Raw genomic sequence first — 16,239 nt, 5'->3', positions numbered from 1 at the left:
TTAAAATTATTATAAAGCTATAGTATATTTAAAAAGTTAAATTATATATATATAAAAATTAATTATTTATTTATTAAATTAAACTTATACCATTTAACTAATGAATGATAAAATACAATTAAAAAATATTCAAATTACTGATAATCTGAAAAGATTAAGATATTAAATTTGAACCATCAAGTTCATTAAGCTGAATTTCAAAAAAGTTAATAATATTACTCAGTAATACACAGTATGAAAGTAAAATCTCATTTATTTATAAATACCAAGATTTTTAATGTACATTTACAAGAAAAAACTGTACTTTATAGTAACAGTGCAAGTAATATAGAAATATATAATATAATAAATAAGTATAATCAACAATTTTTATTTTAATTGCAATATTAAACAATTTGAATAAAATTAATAAAAAACAAAAAAAAACAAAATGTAAACAAATTTAAAATATAAATGTATGTAAGTATGCATTCAAATTAAATATGAACAATTATAAATAGAGTGCATTAAATCTGAAAAGCTCAAAAAATGACTAGACTGTGAAATTTAATTTCAATACTATTGGCACTTTAAAGTCATAATTACAATATATAAAATGGAAATAAATTCAAGTTTTCAATTTAGCTTTACAAGTAGATTAATGTAATAATAAATTTATTTTGATTTAATTTTACTAAGAAATATTTGTATATAAATACATTAATAGTTTTAAAAAATTATTTTTTAATTTTGAAATAATTAAACTGACTTAAATAAAAAAACAATTACATATAATTCTTAAATAATGAAAAATTAATAAAATTAAATCAAACTCCTAGTAAATTAAAACAATACATTTATTCTTATTTATTTTTCATTGAACTGCCATACATTTCTTAATAAAATAATAAAAATATTGCATAAACATCAACAAAAAAACAAATTAAAATACTATTATTTTATTATTTTTATTTCATCTATTCAGCGCCAACAGTAATTACACAAATTATTTCAATTGACATTCATCAACACAGAAAAAGATTTCTCCATCAGCACTGTTCGTTAATTTTTTTTAACGATACTTTCAAAATAGATAAAAAATAAAATACATAGATATGATACAACTAATTAAGAATATGATAACATAACAATATTTATCAATTTGTATAATACATATTTGTATGCAGCTTGTCACATATATGTATTTATATTTGATAATAAATTAATAAAAAATATAAATATATTAATTTGTAAATAAATTATACTCATATTTTTAAATTTGGAAGATATACAGTGCTAATGTTTAGAAAAAAAAATTATGAGAACAAATGTTATAATACAATGACTTAATGAGTGTATAACACTGGAAGATTACAAAAAATTGAATATTTAAGGGAAATTAAATTATTTATATAATTGTTGTGTATTATTTCAATTTTGAATCTACTGTATATATTAACATGTTTTAATGAAACTTACAACTTACACATCAACAACCATTTTTTTGTGTATATCTGTGTTACCAACAACAGAGCAGAATTCTTCAAAATTAATCTTACCATCTTCATCTTTATCAGCAAACAATATAGTTTTATCAACAATTTGTTGAAGTTGAGTGTCCTTTAAATTATTACCCACCATCATTTTCAAAACCTGAAAACAAATTAAATTAACAAATAATTATTTAAACTGAAAAGATTTTTAGACATAAAGAAAAATCAAAATATTTTGGTTATACTAATAAATTAAATATTAATAATAGAGCAACGTTTAAATTGGAATTTTTTAGAAATAAATTACATCTGCTATGTAAAAATTCATCAATTAAAACAAAATGAAAAATTATTTAAAATGTTAAGTTATAAATGTTAAATAGTAAATATAAAATTGTTATTTATTATTTATAATTTAATTTATTTTTGAAAAGGAATAAAAATCTAATGTAAAATGTATTATTAAGTTATATATATATTTATTACATGCGTTATTATACAATATAGTATTAGTGCAATCATTGAAATATTATTATATCAACAAAATTTTGTGACTAATTCATAGCTGTATAATAATTAGTACTTGCCATATGCAAAAAAAAAAAAAAAAAATTAGTACTTAGTTGCGTTTTTGATATCAATATGAACGTATTTTTTAATACATGTTAATTTCAAGATATATGTATTTAATCAGTAAAAACAAAATTATTTTAATTTAATTTATAATTATAATTTCATAAAAATAAAATTCCTCCCTCTGAATAGTAAAAAAAATGTCAGTGACCAACAGTGTCCAATATTTGGAGATTTTTTTTGTATTTATTCAGAGATCACATAATAGCAAAAATTGTATTCAACCAAGCTAACATATGTGATATTCAAAAATCAATAAATATATTATTTCCCAAGCTTTATGAATAAGAAGTGAAGCACAAAATATACATACTTGAAACAATTCTCCATTTGATATGTATCCATCATTATCCATGTCATAGATTCTGAATGCAAAGCGTAACTTAGATTCTTTGTCACCCTTAACACTGAACTGAGAAACTCCTTGTATAAATTCTAAGGAAGAAAATTATGTAATTAAATATGGTTTAATGTAAGCAGCATTTAAATCAATTTCATTACCTTTGAAGTCTACTTCACCATTGCCGTCTTCATCAAATATGTCTATAACTCTCTGCACTAGTGGATTCTGTTGGAGTTCGGGCAGCGATAGAAATTCGTCCAAACTCAAAGCACCAGAGTTGTCGAGGTCAAGTTTACGGAACCGTTTGCCCAAGCGCCTGATCTCATCAGCATCGACTGATGGTGATGGAAAAAAAATAAATCACGTAGAGCAGAATACAGGGTCAATAAGGGCAATACTTACAGTTGGAGCAGAGTTCCATCGGTAGCGAGTTTTCGTTTCCCTGTTAAAGACAAAACGGGGAATGTAACAGAAAATAACAAAAGAATTACAAAATTGGAGTGTTTCAAACTTGTGGCCCGCCATAAGAGACGCCACAGCATTATTTTACGTACCATGGTCGACGATCGGATGACAGCTAGCTGAGCGGGACACGAACGACGGCTGCAACGAGTGGGCAGTTAGGTGCAGTGTGAACGGGACGGCGCAAAATGATGGGGGCGTTACGAGTGGATTACTTGCGTTTCCACTGACGGCTGAGTCGCGAGCGGCCTGCACTGCAATGTTTTGAGTTATTTGTGTACAAGAAAAAGGTGAGCGAGGGGGAGGGAACTTTAATTTTCCTTCGCTTTCCTCAGAGGAATTCCTACACATACGCACACACACACACACATACACACACAAACGAGTATCGACGGGATATCGATTCGATGATAGCGGGTGGCGATCAGCTGCTTCGGTAACCGGTGGGGTTAGCCGAGCTACCGCGAACCGCGGTCGAATGCGGTAACTGAGCGTCCCCGTCCCACGACGAACTCGTCGCACCATCCGCCGCTGGGTGCACCACCGGTACCGCGGTCGGCCACGTCCAACTCCGACTCCCACCCTCCGCCGACGCTCCGTAACCGACCGACAAACGCCGTGTGCGTGTTTTGCTTCTCTCTTTTATCTCCGCACGGTCATCGCGCACGTAACTCCGTTAACAAACGCACTTACGCACGCACACCGTACTTCGTTTTCTTTCTCCCCGCAGCACTGCAAACAATGGCATCAGGCGTAAGTGCACGCTCCGTATCCGGGTTTATCCCGGCCATCCCGTTGTCATTGCTGTCACCGCTGTTGTTTTTCAGACGCTGTACACGTACTCGAACAACTCCCGGGCCTACAAGGCGCTGATAGCGGCTCAGTACAGCGGTGCTGACGTAAAGGTCGATCCGGCCTTCGAGTTCGGCGTCACCAACAAAGATGAGACGTTCCTGAAGAAGTTCCCGCTAGGGAAGGTGAGTGACGGCGATCGGTGACAATTGAAACGCGACTGCGTACTAACGAACGTTCTTCTCTTCTGTTGTCTAGGTGCCCGCTTTCGAGTCCAACAAGAAGGAATATTTGACCGAAAGCAATGCCATCGCTTACTTCGGTAGGTCAGCTTCCGTCTTCTCTAGAATCCTAGAATACTTTAACACCAATGAATCATATTAAATAGTATCCTCTCTTCTGAGATAACAGATACAAGTATCTGTTAGTAAATTTGTCTTCGACTATCAGTGTTTATTAATTTACTTAAATTACTGTTGTGTATGTAATATTCAAACAGTTTTTACCTATTATTGATGAATAATAAGTAGATAAATTGTTTTCGCTAGTATTCTATAAATATATTTGATAAAATATTTTCTTTGTACATTTCATATTCAATAAACTACCTTGTTTGTTTTTTGTCACAAATTTGTTTTTAAGTCTTAGTAACACATTTTAGAATCTAAATCTGATGTTTCATTTTATTTATTTTTTATGTGTATGTACTTAAATATATATGTAATCATACATATTCTATACTTGATATTAATAAATAACTAAAAATGTATTTTGTTTTTAGTGTCCAATGAGCAACTTAAAGGTTCAACTCCATATGAAAAAGCACTTGTGCAGCAATTCATCAGCTATGCTGACAATGAAATATTGCCTGCTTCCCATGCTTGGGTCTATCCTTCTCTTAGTGTTGCTCAATTCAACAAATTGGTAATGTCTTAGAATATTTGAGTACTTAAAAATTCTAATGATAATATTACTATCTATTTTCCTCTAATTTTTTATAGTCTGTCGAAAGAGCAATTGAAGATGTCAAAGGAATTTTTACATACTTAAACAACTATTTATTAACAAGAACTTACTTGGTTGGTGAACGTATTACTTTAGCTGATATCTCAGTTGCCTGTTCGTTGCTTCAACTATATCAACATGTTATAAACCCAGAATTCAGGTAACAAAATATTGAATTTTATGTTATTCTATATAACCTCAGTCAAAGGCATATTATTCGTTTTAAAATCGTTTAATATGTAACAAAACGAGGAATATTGATGCATATTACAAAGTATTGATCTGATAATTTGTTATTGTTTATTAGATGGGCCTATGTAATCAACATTTAATTTTATTATAATATATTCATTATTTTATAATTATGTTTAACATTTGACTATAATATTTCATTTTATATTTCAGACAACCATACGTCAATGTCAATAGATGGTTTGATACAATTGTCAACCAACCAAAAGTAGTTAAAGTCATTGGAAAGTTTGAGTACTGTGTTAAGAGTGCTGAATTTAACCAAAAAACTTATTCCGAGCTCCAAAGTGGAACTGGTGATAAAAAACAATCTGCAAAAAAAGAAAAAGCCCCAAAAAAAGCATCGGAGCCCAAAAAAGCTGCTCCTAAAGAAGTAGCTGCTGAAGAAGAACCAGATGCAGCAGACCTCATTTTAGCTGCAGAACCCAAGTCAAGCAATCCATTTGATGCTCTCCCTAAAGGGTATGTATTAATATAGTTAATTATGTTTTATTGTGTATTTAATGTTACACATTTTCTTTAGAACATTCAACATGGATGAATTCAAGAGAGTGTACAGTAATGAAGAAGAATCCAAGTCTATTGCTTATTTCTGGGATCACTTTGATAAAGAAAATTATTCAATTTGGTTTGGTGAATACAAATATAACAGTGAATTACAAAAAGTGTTCATGAGTTGTAATCTTATCTCTGGTAAGTTAATAGGTTTTATATTAATTTAAATGTTATATTATATTACAATTATATTAAATATATTAATGAGAAGTAAATTTTGTAATCAGTATTTTATTTTTTTAATGTTTTTTATTTATTGTCATTTTTAAAATTAACATAACTTTCCAGATAATAATCTTATTTTTGCATTAAGCATTTAACACAAATTATTTAAGTATCAAAAGTTTTGGTATTTTTAATTCAAATGTTTTAACCGTGGGGATTCACAACAATTTATAAATAATATTAGCATATGAATTATTGAATCTATTTAAAGAAAATCCCTTAGATTATTATTGCATTTGATGTATAAAATAGTTAATAATTTAATTATTTATTATGTTTAAAAATAATTAACTAAAACATATTTTCTATAGGAATGTTCCAGCGATTGGATAAGATGAGGAAGCAAGCTTTTGCCTCTGTTTGTCTTTTCGGCTCTGAAGGGAATAGTACAATTTCCGGGGTGTGGATTTGGAGAGGCCATGACCTTGCTTTTGAAGTATGAATGAATATTTAATTATGATAATACATCATATTTATAATATAAATTATGATATTTTAGTTAAGTAATGATTGGAAAGTAGACTATGATGTCTACACATGGAAAAAATTAGATGCTGACAATGAAGAAACAAAGAAGTTAGTCAGTGATTACTTTGCATGGACAGCCAAAGACAAAGATGGCAGACCTTTCAACCAAGGAAAAATATTTAAATAAATACTACTGCTTTATCATATAAAATTGATCATATTAACAATATAAAAAAAAAGAAACATTTATTTTTTTATGTTTTGCCAAGTTTTTTTTGTATTCTCTCCAAGCCTTTCCTGAAAAATAATTAGAATTTAATTTATTATTGGTTTCATTCTAGAAATGGGTTTAACCATTACATTTCATTTGTTATCAAAAAAATAAAAATTCTACCTAAGAGTAAAATCTGAGCCAATTCCTCTTTTCCATTCAACCTTTTCTATGTTTTCTAAAAGTTTTGGTAAGAAATGTGTAACAATATCTGGTGAAACATTTATCATGTTCTCCAAAAAATCGAAAACCAGTTTTGATGAAAAAGCTAGATGTTCTTGGCAAAGAGCATTAAATGATGATATAATTTCATTTCTATAAAAATAATCACAAATTTGATATATGATATGATTTTTAAAACAAATATTGACTTACTTAATATCATCATTACACAAGCTTTGGTCAACCAATGTTTTAATGATTTCTTTTGTAATTCGTTTACAAATATTGGAATCTTCACAAAACATTGATACTGCACATACACGCATCAATGCATTTTGAATAATGGATATTATTACTAACTTATTATTACAATTTTTTTTTATAATACCATTAATATATTCTAAAACCTGCAAATAGAAGTTCAATATTTTAAACGATATTGATAATATTAAAGATGAGTAAACCCACTTGAGCGACACTACTATCTGGAGAACGATTACGTTTGCTTAAAAATATTGAAACTAATAATTCTAAGAACATTTCTCGTTCGGGTATTTCATTGTCTGGTTTCTCTTCAAAGAATTTCAGCAATGGCAATTCATCAGAAGATTTAATCCCCATCAAAATTTTGGGAAAGTATATAGAAGTTAACTCTCGAAGGCAACGAGCAATATATTGATCTGTTTTAGGATCTGAAAACATAAAGAACATTGCACAACAATTATAACCTGCAAACCAAACATATTTTGCAATTTTTATATTAACTCAGATGAAATAATCCAATAAGATATCGATGTAGACTGGACAAAAGGGCAGATATCACACTTGGGTGTATTTTGGAGCTAGGGTTTCTCACAGTTACACCCAGTAGCATAGAGTCCAATAACTCTTGTAAAATAGTGTTTGGTTTACCCTAGAGTAAAATATGAACAATCAACATAAAATTAATCGGTAACTGTTCAAAACAGCAAGCAAATAGGAAAGTTATGTCTTACTTTAATATAGATTAATGGTGAAATTTTTTCAAACATATAACCAATCACCATATATAATCTGTATATCTCATCATTTTGTTTTTGTTGTTTTAATAAAATGTTTACCCAAATCTTGATACTGTAAAAATAGTCTGTCACTTTTTCGCATAACTTTTGGCGTAATTTTATGTCCTAAAAACGATTAATATCGCAAAATAAATCGTTGATCATTTTAATAACTTAAAAATTGTATTAAGTTAAGGCTACAAAAAAATGTAAGCTCCTATTTTCCATGTATTCATGAAAAATTTAAATAATCTATGTTGCACCCGTATTTATAATTTTTATTTCCTTCATCCTCTTTTTAAATACAGTAATTTTCATAAGGTATACTTTGATGTATTCATCCATTATATACAAATTTATATAGCAAACTAATAACTAGATAAATAATAAGAGAAAATAACTAAAAATGTAATTATATCTAAAATAATGGTATTTTTGGAATATTTTTTTTTTTTTATTTACTTGAGTCTGTTGATATTTTATACACAATAAATCTAAAAATGTTATAAATGGATCAACACTTGTTTCCAAATCATTTCCAGTATTTGCAAATAATTCCTTGATTTCGCTTATGGTTGAAACAAATCGAGTGATAGTCATTATATCATTAAAAGTCCAGTTTGTAATCAACATAGAGCTATGTAACCATGCCTAAATAATATAAATTCAATATTTAAAATCACGGTCTATTAATTAAATAGTATAATTATTATATTTTAAGTTCTTAAATAATAGTCAATTACTATTTTCAAATGATTTTATAAGGAAATTAAAATTTTTTTTTTCAAGTGATGAAGTTCCTCTATATCAGTGTTTCCCAACAATGAGTCACTACTTGTAAACTAATGAAAAGAAAAATATCTTAGTTATTAAAATATAATTAAATATGAATTAAAATTAACTCTTGTAGTATTGCATTAAAGTATATGATAAAACTCCTTAATATTATTAATTATTAATAATAATATTATAATAAAGTATACTAGGTTTTTTTTTAATCTTTTTAAGGGTTGTTTATCCAACACAAAGGACATTTATGGGCTGTTTTAATAAGTAGTTGTAGTCAAGGTAGGGAAATACTGCCTCTTTTTTATATATATATATTTTATTTAGCTTGTACTGTCAATATAGCTCAACAATTACAACACATTAAACAAGTTAACAAAGCAAAATAAAAATAATAACATATTTATAAATGGAAGTGATTAATAAAAAAATAGGGGAAAAAAGAAAAAACATAAATAAGTAAACAAAAAAAACTAAACTAAAAAATTTTCAGATGAAAAATCCAGTCTCCTGGATAAATTAAATAATAATAGCAAAAACCTGTTCAGTTGGATATAATGATAGATGAAAGATTGAAAGAAATATTTAATGCATTTAAACTAAATTAATAACTAAATTAAGATATTTTATAGACAGAGGACAATCAAAAAGTATATGTGATAAATTATAAATGCTTTTCTCCATATGAAGCATACAAAATGGAGAATCATTTAAGTTTAATTTATAGGCATAGGAGGATAAAAGATAATGTCCAATACGTAAATGATTGAACTATTTATTAGAATATCTGAGTAACGTTATATTTTTAAACCAAATATTGTTACACTGCCCTATATTTATAGTAAAATGCATTTATTGGTAGTTGTATAGCTATGAAATTAATTTAAAATTGTATTATATAATTATAATTAAGCTCTATAATTAATGTAACAACAGATTTTTACCTTTATTAAGGCCAAACTATTGTATCCATGAACATTTGATGTGATATTTTCTTTAATAATAGTTGATAAATATCTATTAAGTAGTCTAAAAGCATAAAAACATTTATGTTTAGAAATTATTAATTTAAGACTGACAATATGATGAGAAAAATACATAAAAAATGTTAAACATCAAAGTTAGAAACAAGCAACTACTTCAGTTCTAAATAGTACTTACTTTATACTTATTGCTTGGTTTACAACAAAAAAATTGAATAACATCACTTTTGTGTTAGAAAATGTAGGTAAAGATGAAAGGATTGTAAACGCTGCAGCAATATCTGCTACAATTGTACCACAATCAATTGATAGACAAGATTTCTTTAAAAATGGTAACATATAATTAAACAATGAATTGTAAAGTATAAATACTTCATTTTCTGTAAAACAACATAATTTTGATTTTAATTATTCTATTAGAATCACATAATAATTATAATTAATTAATGATTTTTATTTTTCTATTTGTTTTTGAATTTACTGTTAGAACTAAGAATGTTTTGGCTAGTCATAACATTTATTTTACCATGGATAATATTGAATAAATTATCAAAAGATAATTAATACCTAATTTTTTGACTGATTATTAAAGGTCTCATACATAGAAACTCCAAAAAAAAGCTTTTTTCTATATTTTTTTCTTATCTTAAACAATAGCTTGAATCAAAAAAATATACTGTTACTCAACTTTCAGTAAATTTTAAAACTGTTAGATATGATTTTGTTGTATTTTTAGTTTCTTTTTTTTAAATTAAAGGTGTTCAAATGCTACAAATTGTAATTCAAATTTTTGAGCAAAATTATAGTTCTAATATATATTTTATACACAACAACGATTTTATAATTTTTGCTATACATAATAAAATAGATTATATTTTACCTCGTGGAAAGGGCATTGGTTGATCTTTTGCTATTTTTTTTAGTTTTTCTAGTATGAGTAGAACCGTTTGCAAGATTTCATTGTCATCCAATGGCTTGATCACACTAAGATAATTTTCAAACCAAGGTCCTTTAAAATAGTTAAAATATATTAAAAACTATACAAGTGATTTAGCAATTAACGTTCAAATTACCAAAAAGAGTATGTTGTCCAAGTGTGAAAGATTCACTAAATATAAATACTTCTTTTAGACCACTTAAAAAAATAATGATATAATCTTGTGATGTTGTATTTAATGTATCCGACAACGCCATTCCATAAGCGGTCATTGAAGTTTTACTCTGAGAATGTAAAATCAAAAGTGCCACTGTACCTTTCCAATAAGTTGATCTAATATTTGGCTCTAATTTTTGTTCAGAAATTAATTTTACGAGATGTTGATATTTGAGAGCCTAAAATCATAAAAAAGAAAATGGTTCAAAAAATATTTAAATACAATTATTAATTGCTTACTATTTGTGATGTATCATTTGACATTATAGCTAATGTTAAGAACAATGTGGTGAAATTATAAAAGCCAATATCATTAAATGACAACAGTTTACTTGGAGAAAATTTTGAAAAAATTCTACCTTTTAATTGATTCCAATCTTTTGAGTTGTATTTAGTGTTTTGTAAATGGAGGCCTAGAAAATAAATTATTATTGAAATCTAATTTTATCATTTTTTCTACAAATAGAATATTTTATGTAAGAACCAAAATTATAATAGAAAATTAACAGCATAATATGCATTATTATATTAATATTAATGCAGAAATAAACATAAAAAAATGAAATATTTCTAGGAGTAACTGAGGTACTTCACTATACTTCAATAAAACTTAGATATTAATAAATAAAAATTATTGTATTTCATAATAATCTTAGGATTGAAAAAAAATTTTAAATAAAATACTGACCACTAAACAATTAAATATAAATCATAAATTAAGTTATAAACAACTGTTCTTAATTCTCACATGATAACACATCCCTTATGTCAATAATCGGTTACTTGAGTACATATTATAAATGAAATCAAAAGATGCTAGTTTTCAAATATTTATATGATGTAAATAAACACTAAATAATAAATTTATCATCCCTTGAAATGTACGTGAATCTAAGTGAACATATGTACATACTTTATGTCAATAACTAAAATTTTTCTATTCATATTGAATCAACACACACACACACACACACACACACACACACACACACACATACTTCAATTAAATTGTATGATGTATTAAAATGATAGATGGATTTTGGAAAATATACAATATTTCTACAATGTAATATTTTATATATCAAATTAAGTTTTATATCAAGTTGTTGGTATTACAATAATTGTTAAATAGTATAAAAAGTTACTTACCTAGAAGTCTTTGAAACAATTGGAAACTATTGTAACTAGATAATAATTCAGATTTTTGAGCAGAAAACTGATTGGTTATTTGAATAAGAAGTTCTGGACCATTTTTACTAAAAATCAGATACAAAATATAAGTATTAAGTGAATTGCGTCCCACTTTTATAAAACTAGACGAACTGCGTTCATGTTTTAATTTAATATTAGGTGAATTACATCCAATGGTTCAGCCTATTAGCATTATCCAGAAGACACTATGAGGAAGTTGTCCGTATAGTCCTTCTAAAATTTGGTTTTATTTTTAATTTTAAAATAAATTTGTAAGTGTTATTAATTTGTGGGTACATTTTTCAATTTGTGTATGTTAAACTGGTAGAAATTTAAATTAAATGATTTTGACATATTCGAGGCTGATCAATAATTTATTATTATATTCAATCATTTTTTCTTAAATATAATTTTCTTTTTCAACAATTTGACAGGATTTTTTTTGGTGTCCCGTCAAAAATATCTCCACAAAAAATATTTCAGATTTAATTATTATAATTTATTATAAATGTAGAATTAAATTATCTCATCATTATGCATTAAGTAACATGTATTATTATTTATTGTAAATTTAAAATTTTCTCAAGATTCATAAGATTTTAAAATATTATTGATGTTAAATTCAGCTCGTCTTTATCGGAAAACTGATATAGATAAACAATAATTTTCCTTCGCGAAACAACCTCGGAAGAGTTATAATTAAAAACATAATACATTTCTAAATTTCTCTTAGAAATACTCTGATTCAGTTTATATTATTAATACTTGTTATATTATATTTTACTGATATGCTGTTGTATAATATCTACATTAAAAATATTCATTGTTTTCTTTTAAAATTGTTTGTACCAGAGATATTTTGTGCTGGATATATTTTGACAGAGATATTTTTACTGGAGATATTTTGACATGGAACCTTTTCTTTTACCATTACTTTGTATTTTTATATACATATGTATGTTTCAGACTGAATATCTTTTAAAATATCAATTAAGTTGAAAATATTTGGATGACTAGTGATAAATAAATTATTTAATTTAGAATGGAATGCCTCACAACTGTTGGTTGTCCGACTTGTTGAACTAGTCCAACTAGTATAGATATGAATAAAAGTGCTATTTTACTGCTGCTATATCTCTTAACAACATTTATTAATTCAACTATTTTTATGTGTTGTATTTCATTCTATCACACAAAAAAAAGATATTGAGGATGCAATTCACCTCGTTAGTAAGGTCACACCAACCTGTGTAATACCATTATTTTTTTTTTTTTGAGATGTGATTCACCAAACTCGAAAATAGTACATTTATTAACATAATGGTACTTAATCCAATTTATGACCTACCACTAACTTTTTGACATAATAAAAATTATAAAAATTCTTGATTACCTGATACATGCAATATTCTGAATCTTCATATCAGATGAATAAAATGTTGAGTTTAATCTTTTATGGAAATATTCCCATAGTGCTAATATTGGTTCTGTAATAAATGAAGACAGTACAATGTTTTCTAATAAACAAACTGTTATCTTCAATTGAACTTCACTTGGTTCTTTATTAAGAAATTCTTTGAGAACAGGCACCAAATAGCTATCATTTAAGTCCTAGTTAAAATGTAATAAGATTTTAATTATATCCATTATTTTAAATAAAAACAATGGAATATGATGGACATAATATTTTTCAATGATGTAAATACCAGATGATCCCATGTTTCTTTTTGTCAGAGAATCAAAATAAATGCTTAAAATTAAATGTATTAAAAATTTCTAAAAAAAAACACTCTTTAAGAATAGCAGAACACTTAAGTTTAAACAATTTATGAAATTAGTGCATTACTTATGGCATTTCCAATCTAAGAAAAATTAATTATTGAAATTTTAAAGCATTTTTATCATTTTAAATTTTCAAAAAAGTTATTAAAAAAAAAATTGCTTTACAATAATTTACCGAATATGTATTCATTATGTTTTTAAAGTAAAAGGAACTGAAAACTAAGGTTAATAATCTGTAATTAGTATACAAGTTTTATTAAAAGTACAACTATTTTCAAAATTAAAAGAAAAAATAAATTGTTTATGAATTAAAAGGATTATAGATTTTTTTAAACAATTTTTTGTTTTTCTATAAACAATCTAATATTTTTAAATTTATGAAATAGAAAAATAAAATCATTGGCTGTACTTTCAGTATAGCAAGTTTCATAGAGTTTGCTACTTCTTTTTATTGTTAAGATTATTTATTTGAAAAATGAAGTGATTTAAACTGTTGCCTGCTTCTAATTTCTTTTAATTAGTAAAATATCTAAATAACTATTTTAAAATAGTTTTTTTTCAAATAATGTTCATAGATAGAAAAATAAATACTTTATTACAGTACAAACTATTTCTTTATTATATTCAGAAATAAATTCTATAATAGTTTGACTAACATTTTAAATAAAAAAATTTGAGAAAATATAAATTAATATTCAAACTAAGTTCGTTTAATGTTACAAATGTTTAAAAAGTAATAATGTAACTTACTATTGATGTCGATGCTTCAGATTTTTGTAAACTGTTTAAAAACCACAATCGAAAAATTAACTCATCACAATCCACAACATTTACATTTGTAAAAATTGGATTAAAATACTGCCAAAAATTCTAAAAAAAAAAAAATGTATTTTTCTCAAATAAGATTATTTCTATATAAAATAATATTAAATCAAAATTACTTACATCAGTATTATGTATAAATTGTTGTTTATTAATTAAATAATTTATTAGAACTAAATAATCATAAGTACAATCACAAAGTAGTGCATTCTTAGAATGGAGATCTATGAGTTTCAGCTATAATCAAATACATAAAAAAAATTAACAATATTATAAGCCATTAATAAAACAATGTAGAATGTACGTTTACTTTCTTAAATCTATTTTTTGTCAACTGTACTAAATCATTCAGAGCATTATGTAAGGTATTTTTAAAAGTATCTCTACTTTTTGGTAGTTCTGATAGTAATGATAATTGAAACCACCGTACATCCAAATGGCAATGATATAAGTGATAGTAAATATTATTCTGTAAATATTATAAAAAATATAAATATACTATAGAAAAAGTTATAAATAAACTCTAAAATTTAGAATTAAAATATTAAAATGTAGATAAGATTTTCTTTACTAAAAAATATATCTATATGCAATTTTATGTTGTAAAAATAAAATTAAAATAATAATAAAAAGAACATAAAATTGAATACAAATTATAATAATAATTGTTAAAGTATAATTAACATTTACTTTGCAGTTTAAAATAATTCAATATATATATAATAGGATTTAAACATATTTTTTAAATTTTAATATAATCTATGTAAAAAAATATACTTTATAATCAGACGAAGACAATGCATGTTGTATAATAGTATCAGACAAATTATGAAACTGTCCAAGTGCTGTACACAAATTTTCTAATTCAGACACAATTTTTTTTTCAAGAGATTCCATCAACCAATTATGGTCTTCGCAAGAATTTATGCTGAAAAAATAAAAATAATAATACAACTCTGGGTCGTTCAAAGGTCTTCAAAATAAATAAGTTACATTTTAATACTGTCTCTTAAAAACAAAAGAAACTCAGACATTTGGCATCTTACATCCTCATAGTATACGGTCTTGCAATTGATTTGATTGTGAGACTTAAATGTTTTATACTGATCTCGTGTAATAGAACTAAGACTTAGCAAATTTTTTCTAAACACGAAAATAATAATCATATATTTGAACATGAAACAAAATTAAAAATAAATGCTATACATACTTTGCTATTCTAAACAGTATAGGAATATCATACACTAAACTATGGCCCTTATGAAATGAATGACCAAATAATGTAATACGTTCCGATGATTGATTTCCATCATCATTAATAGTAAAATTATAATTTAGTTCGCTTCTAACAAACTGTTCATTTGATACATTCGGACGACCTTTGCAGTTAAAGCAAAACGACGATGGTGACTGGTCTGCAGAAGTGGACAAATCGTCGGATTACTGAACGCTCAACATGACTGTTGTTGATAATCCAACAATGGTGATTGATTAAGTTTTTATTTACTCACCGGCATTTTCAGTAGAGAACCAATGCATGCTGTAATACCAATCTGTACTGCAATCAAGTAGTTTTCCCCTGTACGATTGTGTTGAAAACGAGATCGATCAAACAGTATAAATGAACAGCAATAGGTAATTATTATAGTTACAGTAGCATTATCAGTTCGTTTCAAAAACTTAATTATACGGTCCACGTTTTGGCGGGAAACGTACATTCTTAATGATATGCGTTGAGATAAGGAATAAAAATTATTGAATGAATCACAGATATGTATAATAAACTAGATTGCTAACTGATGATAAGATGTGAAGCCATTATCCGCCATTTTAATCGAGGCT

At 26.2% G+C, this 16,239-nt stretch overlaps 3 protein-coding genes across 3 annotated transcripts; 1 reads left to right on the top strand and 2 right to left on the bottom strand.

The window, feature by feature from the left end:
• Positions 1 to 1,290: 1,290 nt before the first annotated feature.
• LOC112682848 (calcineurin subunit B type 2) lies at positions 1,291 to 3,296 on the bottom strand. The gene is made up of 5 exons (XM_025553598.1): positions 3,003 to 3,296; positions 2,851 to 2,890; positions 2,607 to 2,783; positions 2,419 to 2,540; positions 1,291 to 1,632 (listed from the first exon to the last, which is right to left on the bottom strand). Exons 1-5 carry the CDS (start codon positions 3,003 to 3,005, stop codon positions 1,462 to 1,464), a joined length of 513 nt encoding a protein of 170 aa, XP_025409383.1. The 5' UTR covers positions 3,006 to 3,296; the 3' UTR covers positions 1,291 to 1,461.
• A 209-nt stretch (positions 3,297 to 3,505) lies between these two features.
• Positions 3,506 to 6,449, top strand: LOC112682847 (elongation factor 1-gamma). The gene is made up of 9 exons (XM_025553597.1): positions 3,506 to 3,663; positions 3,738 to 3,887; positions 3,961 to 4,024; positions 4,484 to 4,626; positions 4,704 to 4,867; positions 5,113 to 5,421; positions 5,483 to 5,652; positions 6,051 to 6,175; positions 6,239 to 6,449. Exons 1-9 carry the CDS (start codon positions 3,652 to 3,654, stop codon positions 6,392 to 6,394), a joined length of 1,293 nt encoding a protein of 430 aa, XP_025409382.1. The 5' UTR covers positions 3,506 to 3,651; the 3' UTR covers positions 6,395 to 6,449.
• A 21-nt stretch (positions 6,450 to 6,470) lies between these two features.
• Positions 6,471 to 16,195, bottom strand: LOC112682852 (protein MMS22-like; the record flags this gene model as incomplete). The annotated part of the gene is made up of 21 exons (XM_025553601.1): positions 15,909 to 16,195; positions 15,608 to 15,812; positions 15,391 to 15,540; positions 15,175 to 15,325; positions 14,708 to 14,866; positions 14,521 to 14,634; positions 14,326 to 14,445; positions 13,187 to 13,404; positions 11,752 to 11,858; positions 10,843 to 11,015; positions 10,523 to 10,781; positions 10,330 to 10,458; positions 9,628 to 9,829; positions 9,411 to 9,495; positions 8,143 to 8,331; positions 7,636 to 7,806; positions 7,406 to 7,553; positions 7,109 to 7,332; positions 6,854 to 7,047; positions 6,602 to 6,793; positions 6,471 to 6,504 (listed from the first exon to the last, which is right to left on the bottom strand). Coding segments are annotated over exons 1-21 (3,252 nt in total), but the record flags the coding sequence as incomplete, so codon positions are not given.
• Positions 16,196 to 16,239: the final 44 nt, after the last annotated feature.

The sequence above is a fragment of the Sipha flava genome, unplaced genomic scaffold (genome assembly GCF_003268045.1).
Source record: "Sipha flava isolate LNK unplaced genomic scaffold, YSA_version1 212_pilon_pilon, whole genome shotgun sequence".
Classification (NCBI taxonomy): Eukaryota; Metazoa; Arthropoda; class Insecta; order Hemiptera; family Aphididae; genus Sipha; species Sipha flava.
The sequence above is the reverse complement of the archived record's forward strand: the minus strand, read 5'-3'. Positions and strand labels throughout refer to the sequence as shown.

Bases quoted from the DNA above. Each gene is read 5' to 3' on its own strand.
- LOC112682848 (XM_025553598.1), bottom strand. The intron at 2,541-2,606 runs GTAATGAAATTG...TTTCTTCCTTAG, and splicing joins TGGTGAAGTAGACTTCAAAG to AATTTATACAAGGAGTTTCT. The intron at 1,633-2,418 runs GTATGTATATTT...ATTTGTTTTCAG, and splicing joins CAAATGGAGAATTGTTTCAA to GTTTTGAAAATGATGGTGGG.
- LOC112682847 (XM_025553597.1), top strand. The intron at 5,422-5,482 runs GTATGTATTAAT...CATTTTCTTTAG, and splicing joins TTTGATGCTCTCCCTAAAGG to AACATTCAACATGGATGAAT. The intron at 5,653-6,050 runs GTAAGTTAATAG...TATTTTCTATAG, and splicing joins GAGTTGTAATCTTATCTCTG to GAATGTTCCAGCGATTGGAT.